The 27,058-nt window shown below is 53.4% G+C and overlaps 2 protein-coding genes across 5 annotated transcripts in view; both read left to right on the top strand.

Annotated features, from left to right (window-relative positions):
* Positions 1–5,395, top strand: part of RNF213 (ring finger protein 213) — an 83,567-nt gene extending 78,172 nt beyond the window's left edge. The window contains exons 61-66 of one of the 2 annotated variants that reach the window (XM_039500961.1): positions 29–230; positions 418–495; positions 857–1,054; positions 2,000–2,089; positions 2,185–2,363; positions 2,898–5,395. In XM_039500961.1, the coding sequence (XP_039356895.1) occupies positions 29–230; positions 418–495; positions 857–1,054; positions 2,000–2,089; positions 2,185–2,363; positions 2,898–3,051 (901 nt within the window). In that variant the 3' untranslated portion in view covers positions 3,052–5,395. The remainder of the gene's footprint in view (positions 1–28; positions 231–417; positions 496–856; positions 1,055–1,999; positions 2,090–2,184; positions 2,364–2,897) is intronic. The other variant, XM_039500960.1, reaches the window with a different exon arrangement.
* A 1,288-nt stretch (positions 5,396–6,683) lies between these two features.
* Positions 6,684–26,449, top strand: ENDOV (endonuclease V). Of its 3 annotated transcripts, XM_039502358.1 has the most exons (10): positions 6,684–6,838; positions 8,587–8,758; positions 11,135–11,269; positions 11,807–11,846; positions 12,361–12,473; positions 12,778–12,846; positions 13,556–13,684; positions 21,868–21,944; positions 23,163–23,410; positions 24,952–26,449. In XM_039502358.1, exons 1-9 carry the CDS (start codon positions 6,783–6,785, stop codon positions 23,188–23,190), a joined length of 819 nt encoding a protein of 272 aa, XP_039358292.1. In that variant the 5' UTR covers positions 6,684–6,782; the 3' UTR covers positions 23,191–23,410; positions 24,952–26,449. The 3 variants fall into 3 exon arrangements, with proteins under 3 accessions (XP_039358292.1, XP_039358291.1, XP_039358293.1); XM_039502357.1 differs by lacking the exon at positions 24,952–26,449 and having other exon boundaries at positions 13,518–13,684; positions 23,163–24,287; XM_039502359.1 differs by lacking the exon at positions 24,952–26,449 and having other exon boundaries at positions 13,556–13,652; positions 23,163–23,224.
* The last annotated feature ends 609 nt before the right edge of the window (positions 26,450–27,058 follow it).

Here is a 27,058-nt window from a genome sequence, read left to right as displayed (position 1 = left end):
CATAATGAAGCTTCCTCCTTTCCCACAGCTACTCCATCAGCCCTTCAGAGGTGGCTGATCTGCATGTGATCAGTTATGAGGTGGAGAGAGACCTGATCCCTCTGATCTTGTCCAATTGCCAGTACAGCGTGGAGAAAGGCGGGGAGACTCTGCAGGAGTTCAACCTGGAGAAGATCCAGCAGCAGGTCACCAGCAGGTTCCTGCAGGGGAAGCCACTCATCACCCTAGTGGTAAGGAGGATGGGAGCCAGTTGCAGCCTTTTGCAGACAACTCTTCAGCCAGTGTTGGTGTTCATTTCACTGCTGTGCAGCTGGCATGTGCTACAACAGGGGTGACCAAAGTGCATTCCACCAAGATCGACAACCTGCAGGCCTTATCTCACACGCGTGTGCGCTCTCTCTCTCTCTCCCCCGACAGGGAATACCCACCCTGGTGTACAGACATGACCGGAATTATGAGCATCTGTTTAACGACGTAAAGAGCAAACTCAGTCAGGTGAGTCTCTGAGATTTAAGAAGTAGCAGGACAAGCAAGTGACCAAAGGCGCTTTCTAACTGGATAAAAATCCGGATTTACACCTCCCACATGCACCTCTTGGGTTATAGGGGCCCATGAGGAGGACACTCAGCTGTGCCTCATGTTTTAACCCATTTGTGCCTTAGTGTTCTCTCCTCAGTACATCCTGATTCAGGAAATGGAGGTAACCATCTTTATTGTTAGCTCCCTGTACTTTAAGACTTTGCCCTATATGGGGCTCCAGCCGGTTGGGCACCCATACGGTGCAGGTCTTCACTGCGTAATGAAAGGGAATGACGAGGAATGCTAAGTGGTGACACTGTGTTTCCTCCAATTACAGAACTCCCTCCCCAACTCTATGATCAACATGATCAGTGGGGAACTGCAGTCCTACAATGACATCTGTGAAGCTCTGTCCGTTGCTGAAATCACACTGGGATTCCTGGCCATGGCTGGAGAGGACTCAGATATGCTTCTGACCCATTACGTTGAAGTTGTTTTGCAGATGGGGGATCAGACAAGCCCTCATGTGCTGAAGGTGAGTCGAGTGAGCAGATTCCCTGAGTCTACAAACTCATAAACACGTCCAGTCAGACTGCTCTCCAAGCCCAACAACAGCCAGCTTTAAAAATTGGTAGTAAAGACCCCACGTGCCCCAGGGCAAGTGAGGTGATTTCATCTTTCCTGCACACACACGTGGAGGGAGGGTCTCAGCCAGCCAGCTTGTGGTGTTGGGTAGCGCTTTGTAACAATGACAGCAGAGCTGGGGCAGGAAGTGTGATGTGTCAAATTCACTTGCTCTGCAGATCTTTGTTGTCCTGCTAGGATTCAGGAACAAGGAGGGGAATCCTTGAGTCAGGTGATGCAAGTGCTGGGTATGATGTGGCACAGAGACCAAGGGAAGCCTCCACTGAAGAGGCAGCTTTCACTGGCACAGAACTGAGTATACTCCCCTTATCTCTTAAGGGTGGTGGTGGGGTTTCTCTTCTCCCACTGATGGGCACAGTAGTGCCAGAAGAGACTGTTTCTGGGACAGAGGCAGGGGCGCAACCTGCTCTCCAGTTGCTGAAATCGCGCGTTCCACCTTCACTTTGCCCTCCCTTCGCACAGGTGCTATAGGGATGAGCTGCTGGAGAGAGACGGACGTGGGAGACTGCCTTTTGGAAAGCAGGCCTCCACACCCAGGGTGACAGGGCTGGGTGAGCTCCAGCTTGGGGAGTCTTTGCTTTGTTTATGGTAATATGCCCTGATGTTTACTCCTGCTGATCACTGCTGTTTCACATCTGCTGGGTCACCCCACCTGCTTGCACCAGGCTTCCTGTGCTTACTCGAGTGTACAGGAAAAACCAGAATAGTCTTAATTGTTTTAAGCCTTTCCATGTTCTGCTGCAACACAGACCAGCGACGACGACGTGACCAGCAAGGTATTCCTGAGTGCATCCCTCCCATACAATTCTACTTCATTGGTGTGTTTCTTTTTCAGGCCCTAAGCCGATGTCGCCTAAAGCACATCATAGCCCTGTGGCAGCTCCTCTCTACTCACAAGTCTGAGCAACTGCTGCGTCTCAAACGGGTAGGAAAGTGTCTGGCCTCAGCATTCGGTTCAGTGTCTTTCCTTCTCCCCAGAGGAAACTGCTCACGTGTGCGTGTTCTTGCTGTGCCTTCTAGGATCCCTTTGTGGATGTTGATGCAGCCTATAAAGCTGATCTCGGTTCAGAGAACACCAAGCTCCTCAACACCTTCCTCATTCAGGCCGGGTTGGAGACCTTCCTGCAGGAGCTGCACGAAATGATCATCCTGAAGTTGAAACATACCAAAGTTGGAGATGAGTTCAACCCCTTGTGGAGGTAATGAACTGCTCAGCCCAGAGCTAACTACCTTCACATGCTCATTTTTTATTTCTGTCATTTACGTTGCAAAGGGGCAAAGAATTCCCTTAGTTTTTCCTGCTCAGGTGGACACAAAACACCAACTGACTGAACAGTGAAAAGCTTCAGCCGGTGCGAAGAATGTTTACACAGACTTTGGGGCATGTGACTTTCCTACATAGCCGTACGACATGTCACAGATTCCAATGGGAATTGCAGGGTTGGAGTGCTGAATGGAATGCTAGCACTGGGCGAATCCAAGCGTAGCACAGACCAGCTCGGTTGGCTTTCCATACACGGCTTTGCTCCTGCTCCTCAACCTAACCTGCAGCACTTCCCACGTCTCTGTTCTTGAGCTTCCATGGGGGTCGCCAATGTATCAAGCCTGACCTGTTGCACCATTTAAGCTATCTCACTGTAGAGTGGGGGGGGGGGAGGGAATCCTGTGTAGGATGCATGTGGCATACTGCAATGTTGTTGTTAATGGTGTTTTTCTCACACTATATTTTCTAGCCTGAAGGATACACTTCTTTCGTACATTGAAAGGAAAGGGAGCAGCGTACTTACAGAGCTGGAGGATATGTTCCCAGAAGAGATTCTGCTCTCTCACTGTATTGCTGCCTGGAAAGCTGCTGCTGTCCTCAAAAGGGATCGTAGACTAAGTTAATATAGTAGAGGATCCTGCAAACGCTGCTTTTTACGTGAGGTCACTGGAGGAGCAGCACTGGGTCTATGTAAGCCCTGCTCATTGCACTGATCTTCCTTCCTGTCCAAGGTGCCACAAACACGCCATGTCAATGAGATCTTGAAAGTAACCTCTCTCTTACACTGGACTCAGGACCAAAATGTGATGCACAAGCATAAAGGATTTTATGCATCAGAAGCAGAAGGACTGGGGGGAAACAAATGTATATACAAATATGTGCTATTTCTTGAGTGGGCAAAGCAGAGATGGAAACACTGTTCAGAGGGAGGCGTGGTGAAAATTCATGTATCCTTGAAGGATAAAAAAGCCATCATCCTTCAGTGACCTGGGCAGGGTGGGGATGGAGTTGGGGGTATCGAAGTGTCCTGTGAGCTACTTGGACAACCCCAGTAGAGGCATGCTCTGTTCTCCATGTTTTCTGTAGGCACTGTTCCAGTTCACATGCTCCCTTATTGCCAACCTTTCCTCTTTAGCTGGATGAAAGACAAATGTAGTCCTCCCTCATCCAGGTCTCATCAGCTTCCCTGCTGCACTACTACCCCAGCTGCCTTCATATGTCTAAAGGGTCATATTCGCTCTCTGAGCATTATAGCTTTATTCCTGCTCTACCATTCCATGAGTCCAGGGGTATCAGTTACCAGAGGTCAGTTAACTTCCTCTTTGCATAACACATACAAGAAAAAACAGGACGTTTCAAAGCTCACCACGGAAGTTGTTCTTGTAGCTGCCTTAAAGTAAAACATTAAAAGGCAACGTGGCCCAAATCCCACACCACAGGACAACCTAGGGGTCCTGAATTACTACCTCCACTACTCCTCCCCCTCGAAAGGTACCATACATTTGCATCAGAATGGTGCTACCAGGCTATTTCTGGCATGTGTGCAGGCAGACGTGCACGTTGGAGTTGAGAGAGCCACTTCACTCTTGTGTCTCAGGCACGTTTTCTGGATAGCATGGACTCTCCATTAGGGATTTAGTTGTCATCTTCTTAGCTGATATTGAACAACCATAATCAGACTATTAATAGGGAAAACAGAAATGTAAATGTCATTGGTCTGTGCTGCTTTCCCCATATACATTTCTTGTGTCTGACTTAATACTTTTCAGTATTGCCTTTCTCTAGCAGGAAGCATCTGCAGCTGTCAGTGCCACCCTGCTTTCCTGATATCACAGCAGAGTCATTTACATATATAGTTAGGACCATGTTTCTGTTTAGAAAAGTTCCTTCTGGGCCAGAAGTTTGTACTTTATAGCCAGAGTTTCACTCAGGAGCAAGTTTCTGATCAAATGTAAGGAAATCCAGATCTTTGCTTATGTACCAGTTAAGCAACAGGTTGTTTTTGTTTTTTTTTTTTTAGACACACCTTCAAAATGAGAACCTTTAACTACACACATTTGATAAATTTGATCCCATTAAGGTCTGTCTAATAAATAGTGCAGGTCCACAAATCTGGATTTCACTAGGTGGATAAATATGCATCCTAAAAACACTGGAATATGAATTCTCACTAGGAAAGGGTTTCCCCCCCCGCTCCTCTTATCGAGGGAATTTACAAGCTCTGCACTCCTTCTGTTCCCTGCCATTTATTGATCTGTTGCAGCATTAATATTTTAACAAATATTTAGGATAATTTGAAATGTAATGTTAATCATGATGGTTTGCCTATTGGAAGCAGTAGGGGTTCCATTTACATTTGCAGTATTTCCATCTCTTACTGCACAGTTAATGTTTTCAAGTTGCCTTTAAAAAAAAAAAAAAAAAAGATACCTCAGGGTCTCAGTTTGGACAGAGCCCAAACTAACTTCCTAGCAGCAAGCATTAGGTGACCTTTTCTAGTCACTGTTTTGTTGCTGTTTCTAGCTTTAAGGTGCCTTAGCTGTAACAATTTACTTAGAGGGAATCATGTTAGATGTTCTTATGCTTCATTGAGTTGCTTTGTATGAAGGATTTGATTATTTTTTGTATTTTTCATTTAGTCTTAATAAACTTGATCAGAAAAGTTACGACCAATGTAGAAATGTGCACCTATTTCAGGGCTTTTATTGCTGAGGATTTTGAGGCTGTTTCTTCAATAAATGAATTATTTGCTGCTAAAGATTCCTTAGCTGTCAATAGCGATGCTTGAAACTGTGTCTTGAAAAGCACCCAATGCACAGTTTTTGTACTATGATGAATCTGACATTTTAAAACCTTGTCCTCTTTTATCTTGCAAGCTGCTAATTATGCAGAAGTGCAAATTTGGACAGAGTTAATGGATGATTGCTGTGCTCAATTCCACACAGTCGATGTAAAACAGGAGCAGGGAAGCTTGCCCTGTCATTTCCTTCCCTCCCCTCCCCTCCCAGAGGGAGGAGAGGTGGTGAGTTTCTGACCGGAGAGCACCAGCAGTGGGCCTCTTGTCTGCTGCAGGGCCAGCAAAGTGATGGTGATTTTCACTGCAAAGCTCAGTCGGTCCCCCCCTTTCCCTTCACCTAGTTCAGGGATTCTCCAACTGGGGTCATTTCTCCACCCCCAAACCCTGCTTTACCTCCAGCATTTATAATACGGTGTTAAATATTTTTTTTAAGTGTTTAATTTATAAGGAGGGTTGTCCTCACAGGCTTGCTGTGTGAAAGGGGTCATCAGTACAAAATTTTGAGAACCACTGACCTAGTTTCTGCCTCAGCCAGGTCTTCCCATCACACTTTGCACTGCAAATCAGGCTGGGGCTGGATCCAGACCCGGGACCAGACCAGAGTGAAGTGGGAGGCTGGGCCCAATGGGGGGGGGGGGGGGGAAATAAGTCTGAACCCCGCAAGCTGGGCTGTTCCTCTCACAGATGTTGCCACGCGGTGGCTGCCATGAGCCCCAAGTCTGGCCCTGCAGTGCCCTGGCTCTGAGCATGGGCAGACCTAGGGTTGCCAACCCTCTGGGATTAGCTGGGAGTCTCCCGGAACGAGGCTCAATCTCCAGGAGGCTACTGAAACCAATCGGGGCGATTTTAGGCCACTAAAAGTCTGATGGCGCAACACGGCTAAGGCAGGCTCCTTGCCTGCCCGAGCTCTGCATGGCTCCTGGAAGCAGCTGGCAAGTCCCTCTAGCTCAGGGGTTCTCAAACTGGGGGTCAGGACCCCTGGGGGGGGGGGGGTCACGCGCTGTCAGCCTCCACCCCAAAGCCCGCTTTGCCTCTAGCATTTATAATGGTGTTAAACATAAAAAGTCTGTTTAATTTATAAGGGGGGGGGTGGCACCGATATAAAACTGAGAGCCCCTGCTCTAGCGCCTAGGCAGGGAGGCAGCCAGGGCCGTCTAGGCCCGCTCCCCCAGCGCCTCCGCAGCTCCCATTGGCTGGGACCCGCGACCAATGGGAGCTGTGGGGGTGGGTCTGCAGGCGAGGGCAGTACGCAGAGCCGCCTGGCAGCCCCTGAGCCTAGGAGCTGGACGTGCTGGGCCGGACCCTGTAACCCCAGCCTGAGCCCTCACCCCTGCCCCGGCCCAGCCCCTGAACGTGGGGGCGGGGCCTAGGAGAAGGGGCGGGGCGAGGGCGTGTGGGTTTCTGGGATTAGCAGTTGGCAGCCCTCGGCCGGCCTGCCCCTCCCCCATACTGAGACCAGCCCGCCACGGGCCCCTAGGAACGAACCTCTCCGCTCCGTGTTCCCGGCGGGCGGGAAAGCCGCAGCTCACCGGAAGCGGCTAGCCCGGAAGTGGAGCCATGGCGTGCAGCGAGACGGAGCCGCCGGAGCAGGAGACTCTGCGCCGCTGGGAGCGGTAATGGGAGGGGAGCGCGGCACGGGCGTGTGAGGGGCCCCGTAGGAAGCCCGTGCTTCCGGTTGCGGGGCATGCTGGGATGTGTAGTCTTGTAGCGCTGAGCGGCGAAGGCGTTGTGCGCATGCGTCATACTGTGGCGTAATGGGCGGGCTTCTCAGAGAACCCCTCCCCAGCCAACGTCATCAGGCCCAGGGGACCCCAGCTTTTTGATCCCGGAAAACCAAGCGCCTTTGCTCTGCCCCTGCTCTGAGGCCCCGCCCCTCGCTCGCTCACTCCCTCATTTTCACAGGGCTGGGGCAGGCTCTGGGATGGGGCCGGGGAGAAGGGATTTGGGGTGCTGGAGGGGGCTCCAGACTGGAGCCGAGGGGGTTTGGGGTGCAGGCTCCGGGTGGCACGTACCTCAGGCGGCTCCCAGAAGTGGACAGCATGTCCCTATGGCTCCTAGGCGCAGGGACAACCAAGGAGGTTCCGTGCGCTGCCGTTGCCCTCACTATGGTTGCTGGCCAATGGGAGCTGCGGAGCCGGCGCTTCGGTGGGGGCAGCGCATGGAGCCTCCCTGCCCACCCTTGCGCCTAGGGCCTGCAGGGACACACTGGACACTTCCAGGAACCATGCGGAGCCGGGGCAGGCAGGGAGCCTGCCTTAGCCCCGCTGCACCACTAAGTGGACTTTTAACGGCCAAGTCAGCAGTGCTGACCAGAGCCACCAGGGTCCCTTTTCGACCGGAACCAGATTCCTGGGAATCCTTGACTCCACTGGGCTGGGGCATGGGATGAGGTGGCAAAGCCTGGCCCTTTTAGGCCATGCTGAGCTGTGGCCCCTGGTGTCGCTCAAAGGTGGGTCCCCAGTTCTTTGAGTTGTCCTGACCTGGTGGTAGAAGTGGGTACCATCCCCACATCTCTCCCTTCCCAAGGGGCAGGCGCTGTTTGTCTGAGTGGCTCTTGGACGTCACACCTGTGCTGATTCCTCATTAGGGTGACCCGATAGCAAATGTGAAAAATCTGGACGGGGTGGGGGGTAATAGGTGCCTATAGGACATCTGGTCACCCTATTCCTGATGCTCTTTGGGGCTCTCCCCTGTGCTCCCTGTTAGTGGGGTGTTGTCAGGAGAGAGTGACTCTGTCCCAGTCTCTCCTCTGTGCTGCAGTGCAGTCATTCCTTCGTGCCCCCCAGTGTCCCCCTTCAGGTTTGTGGTCACTAACTGAGCTTGGTCAGGGTCTGCCTTAGTACTGAGGTGAGGTAACTCCTTGGCCTCACATGGTAGGTCTTTGCAGAGATCTGGAGCCAGCCAGCTTGTCAGCTTTGTTTGTTTCATCCCTTCCCATCCATCCAATGAAAAGCATCTGTTCTGGCACAGGATCTCAAATGCTTTCCAGTCAGCCCTCGTGAACCCTGCTGTGAAACATGGGATTTTTATCAGCTCCATTTTCCAATTGCAGAAATTGAAGCACACAGGTTTGCCAAGGTCACTCAGAAGCACTGACAAATCTGAGACTAGAACCTCGGAGTCCTGATGTTCTGCTTCAGTAACTAGACCACACTGCCCTAAGGAATACGCTGTCCACCTGCCAACCCATCATGTCGTTCCTAAACCAGCAATCTTGTTGAATGGAAACCTGCTGAAATAATAGAATAACACGATTTTGCAGGATGCCCGGACCAGCCTGCTTCTCCTGTGATTTCAAGGTGTTGTGTATGGAGTTGGGAATAAAAAGACACTATTTTTGCCTGTGGTTATCTTTCCTTAGGGAGCAGGCCCAGCTAAAGGCAAATGTGATTGAGGAAGACACTGAGGAATGGCAGAAAGATTCCACCTTTGCAGGACTGGAGAGAGTGGGAGGGGTGGACCTGTCTTATGTCAAAGGAAACGACACAGTCGCCTGCGCTTCCCTGGTGGTTCTCAGCTACCCAGATCTTGAGGTAATGGCCCTTGGGTGGTCTCATGGTTGAGTTACCTGTAATGTAAAGGCTTTGTAGAAAACCAACCTACCCCAAAGGGCATCATGGACTGTATCTCAGCATCACAAGGCTGCAGCCAAGTATCTGACCCGCATGTTCACCAAGAAAAGGCTTTCTGCAGAGAGCATGGGTGAGGAGGAGAGAACAGGAGTGATGGTCTCTGGTATTACCTAGCAAAATTAATTTGGAAATACGTAGTTTGGTCACTTCCTGCAGAGAGAAGCTTAGAGTCCAAGAGTTACAGAGAACTTCTGGAGGCCTGGGGAGATTGTTCCAGTGTGTGGCAATTGCTCAGGAGTAGGTCAGAGATGATGATGTTGATAAGAAATAGCTCATAAACTGGCTTTGAAGATTTTGATTGAATTAGGTCAATGATGGAAATCAACAGTTTCACCTTCTATCCAGAAACAAACCGCAGAAAGGCCATTGTTATTCAACATTTACCAGGAGAACAAGTTAAAACAATGTGACATTTCTAGACAGATGGTGCCTTCCTTGTCAGATCCCTCTGGTAATCAGTCAATATGAGATGTGATTTACAATGGCACTTCCAAATCTGTTGTGAATCTCCCACATTCTGCAGTCATTAAACTTTGAATTAATAAAGATTTATCCGAGTTTATGTACAGATTTCAACTAATGTAAAAAGTTGTCACTAACTAAAACCCCTGACAACAAATATGGAATTTAACATTGATATCCACTGGAAATCACAGAAAGTGAGAATCAGATCGTGCCACAGTTCTTAGAGACTTTCCCTAGACGGCTGTGTAAGTTAATTCACCTACTATCCTTGATCAGTGTCCTAACAGGCTTTCTTCTGGAATCCACTTGCTTTTCCAAATGCTGAGTGAGAGGCCCTTTGATCAGGCATTGATTATAAGTCAGGCTAAGATTTTGTCACGGATATTTTTAGTAAAAGTCACGGACAGGTCATGGGCAAAACAGAAACATTCAGGGAAGCCATGACCTGTCCCTAACTTTTACTAACAATATCCTTGACAAAATAGGGATCTGTGGATCCCCACACTACTTCAAGCGGGGCAGCTGCAGGGACTAGGAGCTGCCTGTAGCAGCTGGGGGTTGCAGGATGTCTCTGCCACCTGTAGCTCTGGGCATCCCCCGCTGCCCGCAGGGGCTGGGAGCTCAGGGTTTCCCACCACCCATGGGGGCCAGGAGCTGCCATAGCAGTAAGGAGCTCATCCCTGCCACCTTCAGCGGCCTGGAGCTTGAGGGTTCCCAGCCGCTGCCCACCAGGAGCTGGGGGGTACTCCACTGCCCCTGGGGCAGGGAGCTCAGGGGTTTTCCCACCACCCCCAGCGGCTGGGAGCTCAAGGGTTCTGCTGCCAGTGACAGGGAGCTGCTGGGGTTTTCCCCGTCGCCACCACCGGCAGCAGGGGTACCTCACAGCTTCCTGCCCCAGCGGGTGGCAGTGGACCCTGCAGCTCTTGACCACCGCAAGCTGAAGTCATGGAGACCACTAGAAGTCACAGATTGCATGATCTCCATGACTAAATCGCAGTCTTAATGATAAGGACAGTGATCTCCTGCTATTGCACACTCGAATGGGGCCAAAGCATCCCTAGCCATTGGCAAAGTCCCTGCACTCACTCAGGGTAGTGTAGACGAGCACTTCATTGCTCGTGGTACAAATCAGCCGGAGACCTCTTACTTTGCAAAACCCAGTGTCCTTTTATTTCCCTGTGTTCATTCCCACCACCATCTATAGACAACTGTGTACAATTCAGTAGGAGTTAGGGAGCCACCCTGGGGACAGCTAGTTCCTGTTGCTAGCTAGGAGCAGTAGTTCCTTACTCCTGTTCCCACTTCCTTCCTGCCAGCTTTATAGGCCTTTGCCCCAGCAGGCTCACAGGTGAGTACTCTCAGGCACCTTTAATGAGCCACACCCTGCCAGCTCCAATCAGTTCCCCTTGATGGGAGCTGCGCTAGCAGTTTCTGAGCTAACGGGCTGGTTCAGTGCCTCTTAGGCCAGCATCCTGTTACAGGTAGGCTAGGGTATGTCTGGTCATTTTCCATCGTCTGTCCATCACTTCTCTCCCCCCACCCCCACACTCACACTGAGGGGACAAGTTGGCATGAGCTAATGGGCAGCATTTGTGTTTAACTTTGGGGGAGTGGCCCAGCAGGGTTAGGGGAGAGTATTGAAGCGAGCAAGAGAGAGAGAGAATATAAATCCTGGAGAAGAAATATCTGAGCTGGTCAGGATTAAGCCAGCTATGGCCTGGGTTCAGCACACTGATCCTAGTGCCTGCTGTGTTAAGGTGCCTCTTGCAGACATGAGTCTATGTTCTCAGCACTGTCCTTGTTTTGTCCCAGGTGCTATATGAGGATTGCCAGATGGTAACTGTGAGTGCTCCCTATGTGGCAGGATACTTAGCTTTTCGAGAGGCCCCTTTCCTGGTAGAAGCTGCTCAGAGACTTCAGGAGCGACAGCCTGGGCTCAGGCCTCAGGTGCAGCATGTTCCTTTCTCTCATGGGGAGATGTCCCTGGGGTGCTGGATGTACCTGAAAAGAAACCCTCCCTAGAGGTTGCCCTGCCAGCACCTCTGCAGCAGGCAGGGCAGGGTGCACCCTAACACAGCCTTGTTGTTGTGTGTGCTTCACTGTCTCTGTGGGGATGGGGAAAGCGAGCCAGTGGCGAGCCAGACTTCACCTTGTCTGTGAGCAGGGAAGGCAAGATGCAGGGGTGACTCCCATCCTTTCTTTAGTACTATGGGGGTGCAGGGCACTGGGCTGCAATAGAAAGATCAGCTCCCTACTCCCGGGGATGGTTGTCAAAAGGGGCATGAAAGAGAGAGCGGGGCAGGCAGGGGTGGAGCGAACCTGGGTAAAGGAGCTGTGGGGGTGGGGCAAAGGATTGAAATGGAGCCTTCTCCTTCCTCACGGAGCTGGCCTCACTCACCACTTGTTCAGGTCGGAGGTGTGTTCGCTCAGCTGGAGCGTTCCATGGTGCTTGGTAACTAACACATCACTTGGTGGTTCTTCCAGGTGCTGCTCGTAGATGGGAATGGTGTGCTCCATCACAGAGGTATGAGAGAGCGCTGCCCCCCGACAGGGGACCCCAAGCCCTAGGAGAGAGCACTGCCCCCTGGACTCCCAGGGCCTAGGAGAGAGCGCTGCCCCCCGACAGGGGACCCCAAGCCCTAGGAGAGTGCGCTGCCCCCTGATGGGGGACCCCCAGGCTCCAGGAGAGAGTCCTGCTGTTCACTAGGGTCCAGAGAAGGAGACATTAAATAATTATCATCTAGCAATAGGTTAATTGCCCTCCCCCAGAGGCATTGATTGGGTTCTGATCCCAGCTGGAGGTTCTGGAACCTCCAGCTTTGGGGTTGACAGACTGCCCCTCTGTGGAGAACTCTGTCCCTGCGGCACTGGTCCCCATCTGCCAGAACCACCCACTCTGCGCTTGGCTGTAGTGTTGTCACAGTCTTACAGACATACCCGGGGCTGTGCCTTCTGAGGAGGGTCACCAGAACAGGCTGGAGAACCCCATTGCTGGCCCCTTCCTGTTTCCCTTGACCATCTCTTGGCTTGTTCGGCAGGGTTTGGTGTGGCCTGCCACCTGGGGGTGCTGACGGGCCTGCCATGTGTTGGTGTGGCCAAAAACCTCCTGCAGGTCGATGGCCTGGCCAAGGACGAGCAGCACAAGGGGCAGGTAAGGCCAGCGCAAGCATCCCTCCCTCCTGTGCCAGTGGGGGAAATGGAGTAAGAGCCTTGGTGAGAGGGAGCTCCTAGCGGCCCCCCTCCTGGCCTCTCCCACCATGAGGAGCTGGGGAGCCACATGCTGGCTGGTAAGGGGCAGCTCCCGGGTTCTCCATCCCAGCAGGAAGTGCTGGCGGTACAGTATTACGGGAGCCTGTTCAGACAAAGAAGGGACGTTCTGGAGTAGGCTCTCCCAGACCCTCCTGGAACTGGTGCACTGGAGCTCTAACCAGCTGGCCCTTGGGTGCTTGTTTTAGATCCGCGACCTGCAAATGGGAGGAGACGTATTCCCTCTGAGGGGCACCTCCGGGAGAGTCCTGGGCATGGTGAGTCATGGGGAGTCCGCTCTGCGTGTTGGTCGCAGCTGGGCCTTCTCCATGTTCCCTAGCCTGGCTCAAATGGGAAGGAGGGAGGGGACAAAGTGTGGTGCAGCTCTCTGCAGCCCAGTGACAATAAGCCAGGAGGGCAGGATCTGAGTAGGCAGGGCTAACGCTCACTTCCCATCCCTTTCAGCCCAAGGCGTGGGATCCCCTCCTGGGATGCACGGCCACTTTGTCGTATGACAGTGGTATGTGAGCTGCCATGTCCTGGTCTATCTGCCAGTGTCCTGCACCATTGCAGCAAAGGGCAAAGCACGGGCAGGAGTTTTTTCTGTGGCAGGTCTCCAGACTGTGAGACAGGAACCTCTGCAACTTGGTGGAAAAGGCAGCTTGGGAAATGGTGGGGCTGGCTGGGTCCCCACTCAGAGCTGGCAGGTGTTGGCTGCCTCCTTCGCCTGGGTATATTCTCCACTGAGCAAGGTCCCTTGCTCTGAGCAGTGTGAAATATTGGGGATGGGAGTATAAGGAGCCCTAGGAGACAGACCCTCCCTGTGATGCTCCCAAGCAGAGAGGAACAGTAAAGCCCGGGGCTCTGAAATGTCTGACACCCCCCAGCTCTCCCAAGTGTCCCCATGTGCGTTTGCAATCACTGACGTCTTGCGTTTGTTTTAAACAAGCCCCAGAGCTCTGGTCTGTCCGGTTTCCAACCCTCCAGGCCCTGCGCAGCTACAACAAGAGCACGAAGCCCATCTACGTCTCCGTGGGCCACAGGACGTGCCTGGAGTCGGCGGTGCGCCTCGTCCAGTCCTGCTGTAGGTACCGGATCCCAGAGCCCATCCGACAGGTGCGAAGGCAGGGGCAGCTAGGGGATGGGGAGCCGAGCCTGTCGCGGGAGACGTGGCCGGTTAGGTAGAGAAGGGGGGTGACAGGCAGCTGTGAATGACAGGGCTGCGCTGGCAGGTTGGCCTCCCTTCCTCAAGAGCAGCGCCCAAGTCTGCTGGGCCGTCCCCTCCAGCTACGGGCTACAGCCAATCCTGGCGGCTCTGATCTACCTGTCGTCTTCTTTATAAAACTGCTTCTTCCCTTTCTTTGTCCTCCTGACCTGTCCCTGACACACGGTGCATAGAAGCACCCGCAGCCCTCAGTGCGGCTCCAGCCTGCTCCTCTCTGCAGGCTGGCTCTGGGGTTAATAATGCAGAGGAGCTGGAGGTGCAGCGTTCCCGCAATGTGGAGCCGAACGCAGACTGCAGTGTTCATCCTCTGGGCTATGGGGTCTGCCGCACTCCGCAGCAAGCTGCAGGCTGCCGGTTCCAGATGTAGCCTGTAGGTGGCAGCACTAGATCGCATGCAGTGCCCCTTGCTGCCGGAGATTTTATAATTAAATCACAGCAGGGCTGGAGAAATGAATCTCAAGAAGTGTGAAGCCGTTGGGATTTCTAGCCGGAGAAGAGCTTCCTTCTCCTCAGGATCACCCTGCCATTAGCAGTTCAGGCAGGCTGCCCCGCTCAGCATTCGGGGAGCAGAGTCTGGTCTGTGTCCCTTTTGTAACATCACCCAGGAACACAGCATTCGATTGCTACACCTCGGCCTTCGTCCCGTGTCTGCCAGCCCTGGCTCTGCTGCTTTCTGAGCAGTATTGAGAAGGCTCCTACCAAGGCCAGACGCACAGGCGCTGCAGACAGAAGTTGTTCGTTGGTATTGTGATATTTTCTGAAAATTGAACCGTGTGACACTGTTTAGTTGTAGAGCGACCAGCAAACCTCAAAGCAAAACTGCCCATTGGCGTCTCCTGACCAGAGCTGATCATGGAGTTTCTGTTCCCATATCTCGCCTCCTGACAGGCTGGAGCAGTCTTACAGGTCATCTAGTCCCATATCTCACTGCCGGCAGGGCCAGCACCCAGTGCTTCAGGAGACAGGCTCTCATAGTGGCACTTGGGGGCGTGTTAGGAGGGAAGGGGAAAAGCCTTCCCCAGTGGAAACATGCCCGTAGTTCTCTTGGAAATCATTTTGACCCAGGTGCCCTACTCCTCACAGCTGCTTTCTGTCGCCTTCAGCCCCATTCCCATGCCTCTTCTTTGGGACTGGCTGCTAGACTCCTCCAGCCGCTCCAGCTGACCTGGGGCATTAGTTAAAGGGACAAAATGTATTTGCTGGTGACTCCTTCCAGGAGAAGATTTGAGAACCATCTCCAAGGATTAGAAGGGTGTGAACCCAAGGAGGGAGAGGAATTGTTCAGCACAGGGGTTCTTGGACTTTTTCATAGTACGGGTCATAACTTCATGGAGAGTGTGTCATAGACACTCGTCTGGACCTCACCAGTTCACTATCTCGTGGAACCTGCCCCTCATCACACAGCCTCCCAGGGGTTATGACAACAATCACCTACAAGAAACAAGAACTTTAGTAGCAAAGGATGTAACTTCTTTTGATGTGATTTAGTGGCTGGAGGCGAGATAGCGGAGCTGGCACCAGCTAGGTCTCCACAGATGCCGTAGCTGTTCCCCCGAGCAGAGTTTGGGAAGCCTCTGGTTTGGGTGGTCTAGGAAGGAGGAATGGGATAAAACTGAGCAAACACTGAACATTCAACAACATTGGGCAATCCTTTTCCTGAGATCTAGCTGACATAGAACAGGGATTAGCGTGTGGTAGGGCTGAAAGCTGCAGCCCTTTGAGTTAAAAGTGGGCTGAGTAAAGCACCAGAAAATAGAATCTAAGGGTCCTTCCTGCACTAAGAACAGGAGTACTTGTGGTACCTTAGAGACTAACAAATTTATTAGAGCATAAGCTTTTGTGGGCTAAAACCCACTGCATCGGATGCATAGAATGGAACATAGTAAGAAGATATATATACATACAGAGAACATGAAAAAGTGGAAGTAGCCATACCAACTGTAAGAGGCTAATTAATTAAGATGAGGTATTATCAGCAGGAGAAAAAAAACCTTTTGTAGTGATAATCAAGATGGCCCATTTTAGACAGTTGACCAGAAGGTGTGAGGATACTTAACATGGGGAAATAGATTCAATCTGTGTAATGACCCAGCCACTTCCAGTCTCTATTCAAACCCAAGTTAATGGTATCTAGTTTGCATATTAATTCAAGCTCAACAGTTTGTTGTTGGAGTATTTTTTGAAGCTTTTTTTGAAGCTGTTACAAAATTGCCACCTTTAAGTCTGTTGCTGAGTGACCAGAGAGGTTGAAGTGTTCTCCGGCTGGTTTTTGAATGTTATGATTCCTGATGTCAGATTTGTGTATTTCTCTGTGGTGAGCCTGCAGGTTGTTGAGGAGATGTGAAAGGGGAATGTCCTACAGCAGGTTTTGCCTGGGTAGTGCTGTATGATCGCAGCTTTTCTGATGCCCAAGGTGAACCTTCAGGGTTGTCAGCCCTTGAAGCTTTTCCTGGTTCTGAAGGTTCTGGTAGCTTCAAACACGCGCAGCTCACAGCTGAGCTCAGCTCTTCCATTCCCTCCTTCGCTGGGCTATGGTGCCGTCTTACATGAAGGCAGTGGCTGTGTAGCTGCTGTGGGGACATAAACGTGCCACCTTGCTGGAGGCACAGCTGACCCCATCCTGCACTGGGGTACACATGGCTAAGTTGTACGAAGTGGATGCCAGACATCATCTCGGCCATGGACGCAGTCGTATTTGAATTTGGAACAAGAGATGGCTTTGCTGACTCTGGGCAGGTGTCTCAGATGCAGCAAGTGTAGTGAACTTTCAGAGGAAGCAGAGGGAAATTCATTGTCTGCTACAATAAATATTTACATCTTGCTTGGACCTCATTCCACAAGTAAATACCAGGCCGAGGCATGAGAACTCTGTGTGTGCAGAGGTAGCACTCTGTCTCCTCTGGCAGGCTCATGAATATCCCAGCCAGAGGGACCTCCCAGGTGCAACCCAAACAAAGGCACCCAGGTGAACATGAACCAGTCTCCCACTGCCACAGGCAAAACACCCACCTGCAGCTACTGGTGGCATGGCACTAAATCTGCCTGAGCTGCCCCTGGTGTCCCCAACAAGGGCTCATCATGACCTGTCTGTGGGTGCAAGAATTCCAAGCCTGTCCAGATTCCAAGCTACACACGCATGGGGTATGGAGTGGAGCCTTTTAGCAAATGAGCTCCCAGCCTTTGACTCCCCGGGATGGAACAGGACCTGCACCAGGATAGGCTTTGTTACTCTGCTGCCTTGACTTTCTGCTTTGCTGCCCATCAGACTCCTGCTCACTCTTTTCACTCCAGCTGGCAGCTTGCCCAGCAGAGCAATCTGTGGGGCATCCCTGGCCTGCCACAAAGCAGCAGAGAGGCGAGTCTAAATTGTTGCCCCTGGATGCTGCACTTTCAAGCCACTGCACCTGTGCTGTTAAACTCTCCTCCATCAAGGAACTGGAACACAAGCTATCAGCTCTGCCCTGCCTGTTGCACGTTCCTGCTATCCAGCGGGGGATTGCCAGCTGAGGGCCAGAACCCCCTACTTCCTGAGACCTGACCCTCCTTCCCCCTCCACTAGTGTGCTGTGCCCACATGTGCCACTGCCACCCATTCACAAAATAGACAAGGTAGAAATTCCAGACCCCTAATGCCAGCACTAGTCCCCTCCGAAAATAGAAGGGATTATTACAGCACAATGATCCATCTTATTGATTAGCCTCTTGGTTAATAAGCTGGGTTAAGCTGTGTCTCAGCACAGCATTAGGAGTGAGGGCTGGCAAGTAACTTGCTGCCTAATCAAGCCTTAGCTGTGTTATTGGGCGAACTTGGTTTGGGGTTTTTTCCTCCTACAGAAGAACAGTAAGTGAATGAGGCTTTTGCTACTTGGGCTCCCAGCAGGCATTTTATCAAGCAGTCTGTTTCCCTTGTTATGAAATTCATCACGTAATGTCTTATCCTGAAGAGTGATCAGAGTTATTTGTCAGCTGAGTTATGAAACTGTCCAATTATGAACAGGGGAAAAAAATTCCTCCAAACAAACTGCTCCTTATGTAACCGTATTTCATTGTCTGGCATGTGGAGTTGGTGAGTGGCTCTTAAGCAGTATCTCCAGCACAGAAGGTGCAGGGAAGGCGTGAAGCGAGCTAGTGGGGAGTTGGGTGCAGGAATTTGCACGACCAGCACAAACATGTGAGTTACATCCAGGGCAGCCTCGGGGCGTTTTATTAATCCACCTCACTAGTCCTGGCCTTGTACATTTATCTAGTTCCCTTCAGCTGGAAGGAGCCCAAACTGCTTCAGAGGGGAGTTGTATCATGAAGCCATCTCTGGCGCTGTTCTGAGCTACCACCATGCAGTGAGGTTTTTCAGGGAGGAAGTGAAGAATGACTTTCCCAAATGAAGCTTTGGGGGAAAATTAGCCCAGAACTCCCACCATTACCCTTGTTGAGGTGGCTATGGCTTCTTTAATGACCACAAAGGGTTGTATCTCACTGGAAAGATGGCCCCTTGCACCACACCAGGCCACTGGTTCAGCAATGACTCTGACCTAGCACCAGTGCTGAGTCACCAGCAGCACATTCCATAGCTCTCTCCGTTTTCTTTGGAGGCCTCCCAGCCAAATACCGAGCAGGCCCTGCCCTGCTTAGCTGAGGAGATTTGACAAAGGTGCGTTTTCCTCCGTGGATCACACACCTGAGAATGAGCTGTGCTCTGGGAAATGAAGCTACCTGACTAAGAGACCAGAATTGCTCCTTAAGGATTTCATGTGTCACGTGGAGGACCCTTGGTTCATGACCACTTCTAGGCATCCTCGTCCAGGGCTGCCACAGCGGCACTGGGGCAGGCCGATGCAACTGGCTCAGGTGCGGGCTGGTGTGTGACCTCACCCTGCAGCCCAGAGCAGGGGAGGGAGACTCATTCCCAGAACCAGCCTAGCTCTCAGTTGGGACATGGAACCCTTTGCCTGTAGGTCACCAGTTCAAATCCAGCCCCAGACAAGTCATTCCCAGCTGTTAGCTGGCCTGTGTGCAATGAGTTGCTGGCTCTCAGCCTACTTCCTAATGGACAGGTGTCTGCATCCCTATAGCCACTGCCACTGCTGGCACCAGTGGGTCCCTGGTCTCACGCTCAACCGTGGGGCCCAAGAGTGAACCAGCCAGGGAGACCAAATGACCCGCTTGCCTCAGGGCAGGGCTGCCTCCTGCTGTGGCTGAGGCTGCTGGAGGGGCAGTGTGAGTAGAGTTTGCCCTGCTGCTGCAGCCCCCCTGTGTGTGGCTAAAGGGACGGGTGTGGCCATGTCTACCTTGGCTGGGGGGACAGTGCATTCGTTGACTGCTGCGATGGGGGAGCGAATGCCACTTCTGCCGTAGCCCAGCTCTGCCGCCCCTTCGCGATGCTCCTCCCAGCAGCAGGGTGGGAATGTTCCCGGTGCTGCTGGCTCGCACCGTAGCAACCCTCATGCTGGGAGCGGCAGGTGGGGAGGAAGCTGAGAGGCCAGTGTCTGTAGACAGCGAATGCCTCCACCCAGGGGTGACCCTGACCCAGCAGCACTCGCAGCCACTCCAGGAAAAAGCAATTAAAACACTCGAGCCCTTCCTTCCCCGCCTGCCTGTTTCCAGCACGGGGGGGGGGGCTGCGAGCCACACAGCCAGGTGCTGGCAGGGCGAAATTGTGCTGCTGGTCAGACTGACGTGGCTCCCAGCAGCTTCCGGCGGGCAGAGGGGCACTTGTCCTTCCCTCTGTGGCCGGGCCCAATGGCTGTAGCAAGGGGGGGCGGGGGCAGTGAGCACACGAAGGTGCAGCAGTGTCCTGGACTGAAGCAGAGGCAGCTCCTGTCCAGGCCAGCGCCCGCTTTTCAGGCCGGGCTAAGGCAGCGGTGTCAGAGTATCAGGGGGCAGCCCCTCAAAAGAGCTTTCTCCCCCTCCCCCGCTCCCCTGCCCCTGGGATCACTAAATACTCTGAGGGGAGGGAGACTGGCTTGCTCTCTCAGGGACTCTAACCTGCCGTTGGGGGTCTGACAGGTCGTTTTTGTCTCCTGTGTTTGTTCCCCAATAGGATGAGACACCCTGGGTCTGAGGTCTGGGGCTGTGCAAAGCATCACTCTTTCCTGCAGTTACATTTGGGGGGGGCTTTGCACCCCCATCGAGGAGGTTCTTGTGGACAGAGGGAGAAGCCAGTTGGGCTGCTTTAGGCATGAAGGAGTGTAGTACACCTTGAAGGGACAGGTTGGAGCCTGTGGCTAAAAGGGAGAGTACAGGGAGTCATACTGAAAGGTGAACTGTCAGGCTGGAGAGAGGTTATTAGTGACGTTCCTCAAGGATCAGTCTTGGGACCAATCTTGTTTAACATTTTCATTCATGACCTTGGCACAAAAAGTGAGAGTGTGCTAATAAAATTTGCAGATGACACTAAGTTGGGAGGAATTGCCAAGATGGAGGAGGACCGGAATATCATACAAGAAGATTTGGATAACCTTGAAAATGGGAGTAATAGAAATGGGATGAAATGTAATAGTGCAAAGTGCAAGGTCATGCACTTAGGAACTAACAGCAAGAATTTTAGCTGTAAGCTGGGAATGGATCAGCTGGAAGCCACAGAGGAGGAGAAAGACCTGGGTGTATTGGTCTTGGGGTAGAGTCCGGATTCTAGGACCCTGTGAGGTGAGATGGTCCCAGAGCTCAGACTCTGCGCCCAGAAGTCTGCACTGCAATTAAACAGCCCTGCGAGCCCACGTCAGCTGCACGGGCCAGCCACGGGTGTCTGATTGCAGTGTACACGTACCCTGTGAGTCTGAGACAGCCTGGGGGGTAACAGAGGCCCTGCCCTAGGGCTGGGCTGTGGTAACAGGAACCCGAGCGAGAGAGAGGGAAGCAGAAGCCGGCAGCTGCAGTGGGTGGCATTATTTCACCAAGCAGAGCAGCCTAACCAGAGCCTTTGCCCCGAGGTGAGCCCCTTACACCACGGGTGAGGCTGCTGGGCCTTTCGCTGGAATTCTGGGTCCCACCCCCTGTGCCTCTTTGCCCAAGGTGCAATCCAGGCTCTGCTTCCAGGTGTCGTGGGGGAGGGGGGCGTGCAGTGCCCCTGCTGCTGGATGGGCTGGGTGCAAGGGCAGCTGGGAAATAACTCGGGCGGCTCCCCCTTCACCTCAGCCATTGCCAGGGGTCTGGATTCACTCTGCAGGTCAGCATCCACCTCCTGCTTTGCCTCTTGCCACCATAAGTGGAGACTGGCCTGTCATGCCCCTGCACCACATCTGAGGGCATCAGAGCCGAGGAGGAGAGGGGGCAGATGCCAGCCGGGTGAGGGCTGGGTATGGTACGAGCTGTGCAGAGGCTCACGGGGAGGCATGTTAATTGTATTTCTACTGGACATCCCAGGCACTCGGGTCTCTTAGAGGCCTCTGGCTGAGACCAGCTGAACTCACCAGAGCTCCTGGACTGTGCGTTGAGAGCTGGAGGGATTTGATGGGGATTTGCTCTCCCAGCTGAGCTGCCTGGCTGTTACCCCTGGACTTTGTTGCCTGTTGCCCCCGTCCCCAGTGCTTGGGAGAGGGCCAGGGCTGAGCTGGCCCTTGGCACTGACTGGCGTGTGCCCGCTGCCCACTCTGTGCCTTGCCGTCTTCCGTTGTGGTAAATGCAGAGTTGGGGAGCTGGGCTTTAGGAAATCTCATTTCTGCTTCCAAAATCAACTGTGCTGCAGCTAAGGCTGCCTGGGCAGAGACCCTGCTCCTCCATTTTGGGTCTTTGTCTTCTCGGCCCATGTGCAGTTGAGGGCTAAGTGGAACGGGATAAGGTCAGGGTGGCAGGTGGGTCCCTCCTTGTGTGGGAGCCCTACCCAGGACTGCCGGCCGTATGCTGCAGGTAGCTTGGGGGTGAAAGGGGCTGAGCCTTCACGCCCCTCTCACTTGCAGAGAGGATGAATGCTGTGCTTAGACTGGGGATGGACAGCGCACCAGAGCCTTGCGGAGTGACTCCGCCTCCTGCCCTGTGCAGCTGCCTGAGAGCATCTGCTTGGCACAGTTCTTTAGAGGGCGCGGGCAGTCTGACCAATCAAGTCTTGAGTCTTCTCTAATCCATCTCCTCCCCAATTGCAGGCTGACATCAGATCCAGAGAGTACATCCGGAAGCACCTGTCCTCCCCACTGGGGGGCACATCTCCTGGGCCAGGGAGGTAGGTGTGTGGGTGGTCTAAGCAACCGCACATCCAGAGGGGATCTGCTCATGTAATGCTCTTGGGTAATTGCATTAAAGGGACAGTTGGGGTAACAAGGCGGGATAAAGGGCAGCAGGGTGCATGCTGCCCCCGCGGAGCAGGAGATTTCTGATGGGTGCCGTCTGTGCTGCACCATGTGTTCCCGCTGAAGGTGCAGCATCCTGGGCTGGCTGGACCATGAGACTGCAGAAGGTCACTGAGGATTTTGTCTGTTTCCGGTGTACATGATAAGCAAAGTGCTAAGACCCCTGTGTGTGATGTGAGGGTGGACGAAAATACCCTGCAAGGAGCTGGCCTCTGTGCCTTAATGAATAAAGAAAGGGCCAGGCCACCTCATTCTTTTGTAATGCAGGGCTGGATTCGGCCCTGGTATATTGGTGTAAATCCAGAGAAACCCCTCTGGTGTCTATGGGATTTCACTGGTGTCAATCCGGAATAAGTGAGATTCTCTAAATCATTCTCTTGATATCAACCCCCTGTCCCTCCAGGCCCTTTTTATTTAAATGTAGAGGCAACATTTTCAGCACAGTTCCTGGCAGCTCATAGCTGGATTCTCTCAGTTCTACAGTCACCTGCGCAAACAAGGGGCTGGAGAGATACAGGACAATAAAACTGAATGAAGAATAGCCTGGTTAGTGATGGGCAAATTGCTCCCAAGTCTCCCAGGCTGATCTGCCCTAGAGGGGATCGTAAGGACCAGAGCAGAGCTGGGTGTGGCGTGGAGGTTGGTGCTGGTTAATGTGATGCTCTGATACTGCTGATTGGAGGCAGGTGTGATGTGGGGAGGCCATGTTCAGAACTCGCAGGAACAACTCTACCTGTGCCCCGCTCGTGTCGTGCCTGGCCTGGCACCTCCACACAGCTCTGCAATGCGCCATACCAGCACTGCGTGCTAATCCAAGCCTGAGATCCCCACAGCCAGGGCTTGGCTGATGCCCCTCAATCCCAACTTGCAGCACCTTCCTGCTGGGCCAGTCCTGGGCAGATGCTGACAGTCCCATTGAATGCATGCCCCGAGCTGAGACCCCAAACTCATGCATGAGATATCAGCCCAGTGTCTCAAGATGGTGCCCAGAGTTCCCGTAGCTCCAGCTCCAGTTCCCAGAGTAGCAGGGAGTCACCTAAGCTGGTTTGGCTTTTTTTACTCCTCGTGACCTTTCCTTGTTCTTGTTCCAGGAAGGAAGAGGCTGAGCCCAAGCAATAATTTGGCCCCAGGAAGACGCTGCCCAGCCCCAGTGTGAACTTGAGCCTCCCACCCCCTCTGGGATCAGCTCCGAGAAGTCTCTACAGGGCAGCGTGACTCACCGTCCACACCAGGAACTCAGGGTACTTCATGGGGTGAACAGCCAGGATGAGCAGAGATTAACCAGGAGACGGCTTCCCCCTGGGCTCTGCTAATGGGGAAGGAGCCCCAGCCTTCGATGGTTTGTAAATTCTAGAGAATATTTTATATTCCAATTTTGAAACCACACACTGTAAAACTCAATTCTCCCCAGTGCTCGTACACCAACAAAGCAGGTTTGGGAGGCAAGGGAGGGATTGTTTGCAGCAAGACTGAGAGAATTCACTTTGGGGGGTTTCTTAACAAACGAGTTAAAAACAGCATGAAGCTCCCAGTTTGACACTGGCTTCTTGCCAATCCCTTTAGTGACACAGTCTCATGGGCTCCCTGCTCCCCATCCTCCTTTTACCCTTTCCTCCCCCCTGCTCCAGCCTGTGTGTTTGTGTCACTTCACACATCTCAGGGGAACAGAAGCCCAATAACTAGCTGCTGCTAGTCCTGACAGACGGGCAGAGGACGCTGTGTTTTGGGTGGGCGTGTAACTCACAAGGGAGGTGCGGGAGCCAGCAATCTGCTGCATGGTTTGGAGGAGGGGAGCTGCTAGGCTCTAAGTCCTGAATTCGGATCCCTGGGAAGCAAACAGGCTCCCTGGTACGCAGGTCATGCAGTCCTTGGTCCGTCAGGTCTCAATGGCTGCTGCTCTGCCTGCTGTCAGTTACCGAACCTTGGTGGCCTTATGCAAGAAATCATTCCTCTGTGCAAATGGTGCTGCAGGTTTGTCAGTCTCCCCATGGGACCTGCACGGTGAGCCCTGCTAGGAGCAGCATCCACACAGCATGGCGTGTTGATTCACATTGTTCTAGTGCCCCTCCTCACAGCCAATGGCATAGCCGACCCTTCACAAAGAACGGAACAGAAGTGGCATTCCAGAGCAAGGAGCCAGATAACGCCCAGGCAGGGGGTCCGATAGCCTGAATGCAGTAGGGGCATTGGGGTCAGGTTACTGGGACAGCTGCTTGCTGGGTAGCGAGCTTGGACAGACACCAAGCAGCCAGTGAGCCTTCGCATTGGCTACCAAAGTCCGATTGGTGGAGTGGGAGCCTCTCGCTGTAGGGCTGGGTTCGGGGGTTGGATTCAGCAGTTTGGTGGGATCCACAAAGTCCCATATTTAGGCACTTCTGCAATTCACAAACTCCCCCACAGCCCCCGCCACACACTGCAGGTGCCTCAGCTTGCTCAGCACAGGCGGTTTTGCAGTAAAAGTTCCCTTGTTGCCTGTTTCTGCTGCTAAACAGCCTGCACCCGTCTCTGTAGGCACCCACCTCTCACCTGAGCCCCAGAGCGAGTCATGGACAGGGGAAGACGGCTGGCTGGCTGGCTGGCTGCCCGCCCAAGTTGCAGGCAGGGCCTGATCTGGTCAGTGTGCTCAGAGGCTGTCTGACTCCACAGAACAACCGGGTAGGGCCTCCTGTATAACCTTTAGCCTAGTGGTTAGGCACTCCCCTGAGATGGAGACCCCCAGTTCAGGTCCCCCTCAAAGCTGTCTTCAGGAAATGTTACTTCCCAGGGAAGGAAGCGGGAGCTCTCTAGTGGTTGCAGGGTCAGAACTCCTGGGTTCTGTTCCAGGCTTGGCAGGGCACGTTTACCCTGCTATCGTTCTTTGTCGTTCTTTTCTCTCTCCAGCTGGGCTAAATTTTAATAACGAACAATCCAGCCTCTTCTCTGGGTGAGCGCAGCACCCAGCACCGTGGGGCCCTGGCTTACTTACCCTGTTAGCGCTGAGACGAGCGAGAGCAAACTCCTTTCTTCTCCCCAGGAGCCTGGGCTGGGGTGACCAGATATCCCATTGTTAAAGGGACGGTCCCATATTTAGGCCCTCCTGCAGGAGTCCTGACTTTTTCTTAAAAACTGGCAAATTGTCCCATATTTTCTCTCCCTCCCACCCCCATCAGTACTGGTGGGTCCTGCTGCTGGCCGGATCCCTGGTTGCCCACCTCCTGCCCACCAGCAGTGAGTGGGGGGGTCCAGTGGCTGACTATGGGGGTGGGTGTGCAAGGCTGATGGTAGGGCTAAGCTGCAGCACACGGGGATGGGACGCTCCCTCTGGTGGTGCATGCCAGCCCCACCCACCCCTGTCCTTCAGAGCCAGGCTGCACTCCTTTGATCACAGTGACATGTGTGGGCACAGAGGGGCCAGCAGACAGAGAAGGAAAGAGGGCGGCATTTGATTTCGTATCTGACCCCATTGCAAGAGGGGGTGGGGGAGGCACCAGGAGGAGCGCTGGCTGCAGGCTGTGCAAGTCCTCCCAAGCCACGCATGCAGCGCCACGCCTCATCCGACAGGCGCAATACCGGCTCTGACACCGCCATGTCCCCAGGGAACAGCCCCCGGACAGCTCCTCCTGAAAGCCCAGGACCAGTGCTGAATGCCAGCTTGAGAAGCCAATGAAACGGCTGAACAAACACACCACCACTCGCCTCCCCCGCTGCCGCCTCCTCGCTGATCCTCCACTGAACAAACTGCGAAAAGACCCAGAGCTGTCAGGGGGCCAGCAAGAGCTAGAGGCCTTGCAGCTGGCAGGGCCACCTGTGCTCCTCTAATGCCGGCCAAAGCCATTGCTCAGACTCACAGGTGGGGGGGGGGGGTGGAGAACTCGACAGTGACTCATCATCGGAGTGGCTGGTGAGGGGAGTGGCTGCAGCTCACACACAGTTACAAGGGAGGATTATTATGAGTGTAATTAGCACCCGTGGAGATCTCTCTGTGCAACAGCAAAGTCAGTTGGGCTTAACTATGAGTGCCAGCTGTGCCCAGCTGTTGGCATGGCAGTGCTGCCAGATGGGGAGCTCACCCCATGGGCTAGATCCATCCAGCTACCCACCCACATTCTTTTCTGGATGCCCATCACTGTGAAATCTGAGTGCTTTTCCCCAAAGGTGCATCAGACCCGTTTGAGGGAAAGGCTGCAGCACAGCAAAGACGGGCTGGTTGGTTTCCCTGCCCTGCCCTGCCCTGCTTTGCACTGTGGCTGGACCTGAGCTGGGAAGGGCTCGAGAAGAGTGAGGCCTTGTTCAGGCCTCCCTGTGTACACTGGGTTGACAGCTCTGAAGCAGGAAGCAACCAGCTCTTGCCACCCCCCCAGGTCTGGCTGTGTCTTGGGCATTAGCAGAGCGTGAGCAGTGAGGGTGTTTCTCAGGTCCCCTCCTTGCATTTCTCATGGGAGTTGCAATGTGCTGCCCATGCACAATCTCGTCATGGATGCAGCCCTGCGGGTATTTCAGCCCCAGTACGATACTTGCAATAGACACTCCAGGTTTCCAGTGTCCAACTGCACGTGCACAAAGCTGGTCCCCTTGCAAAGTCTGGGGAGTCCTGGCGGCAGACCCCAATAGCACTTTCTCCCCTCACCTGCCACAGACTCCTGGCTGGGGCTGGAGTGGCTGCTTCCCTGCCGAAGGGAACAGGTGAGGCACCTACAACTGGTGTTGAGGGGGGCCATGGGCACAGGGAATCCAGGGAAGAGTCGATGGCAAGTAGCCTGTTAAGGAGGATGAGGGGGGAGCCCTCCCACATGCCTCCGCCTGGGCTGCAGGTAAGGGGAGCTGTACGGCTCCCCTGGGGGCTCTTGGCACAGAGCTGCCTGGGCTCCACCCAGCACGCACGTTTCCTGCTGGCCTGGGCAGGTGGGTCCCCTGCCGTCCGCCTGAGATGGGCCTGGCACCCCCGGGGTGAGAGGTGGTCGTCCTGGTGAAGGGGGTGATGTGTCATGCTGCAGCACCCAGGCTGTGG

The sequence above is a fragment of the Mauremys reevesii genome, linkage group 15 (genome assembly GCF_016161935.1).
Source record: "Mauremys reevesii isolate NIE-2019 linkage group 15, ASM1616193v1, whole genome shotgun sequence".
NCBI lineage: Eukaryota > Metazoa > Chordata > Testudines > Geoemydidae > Mauremys > Mauremys reevesii.
The sequence above is the reverse complement of the archived record's forward strand: the minus strand, read 5'-3'. Positions and strand labels throughout refer to the sequence as shown.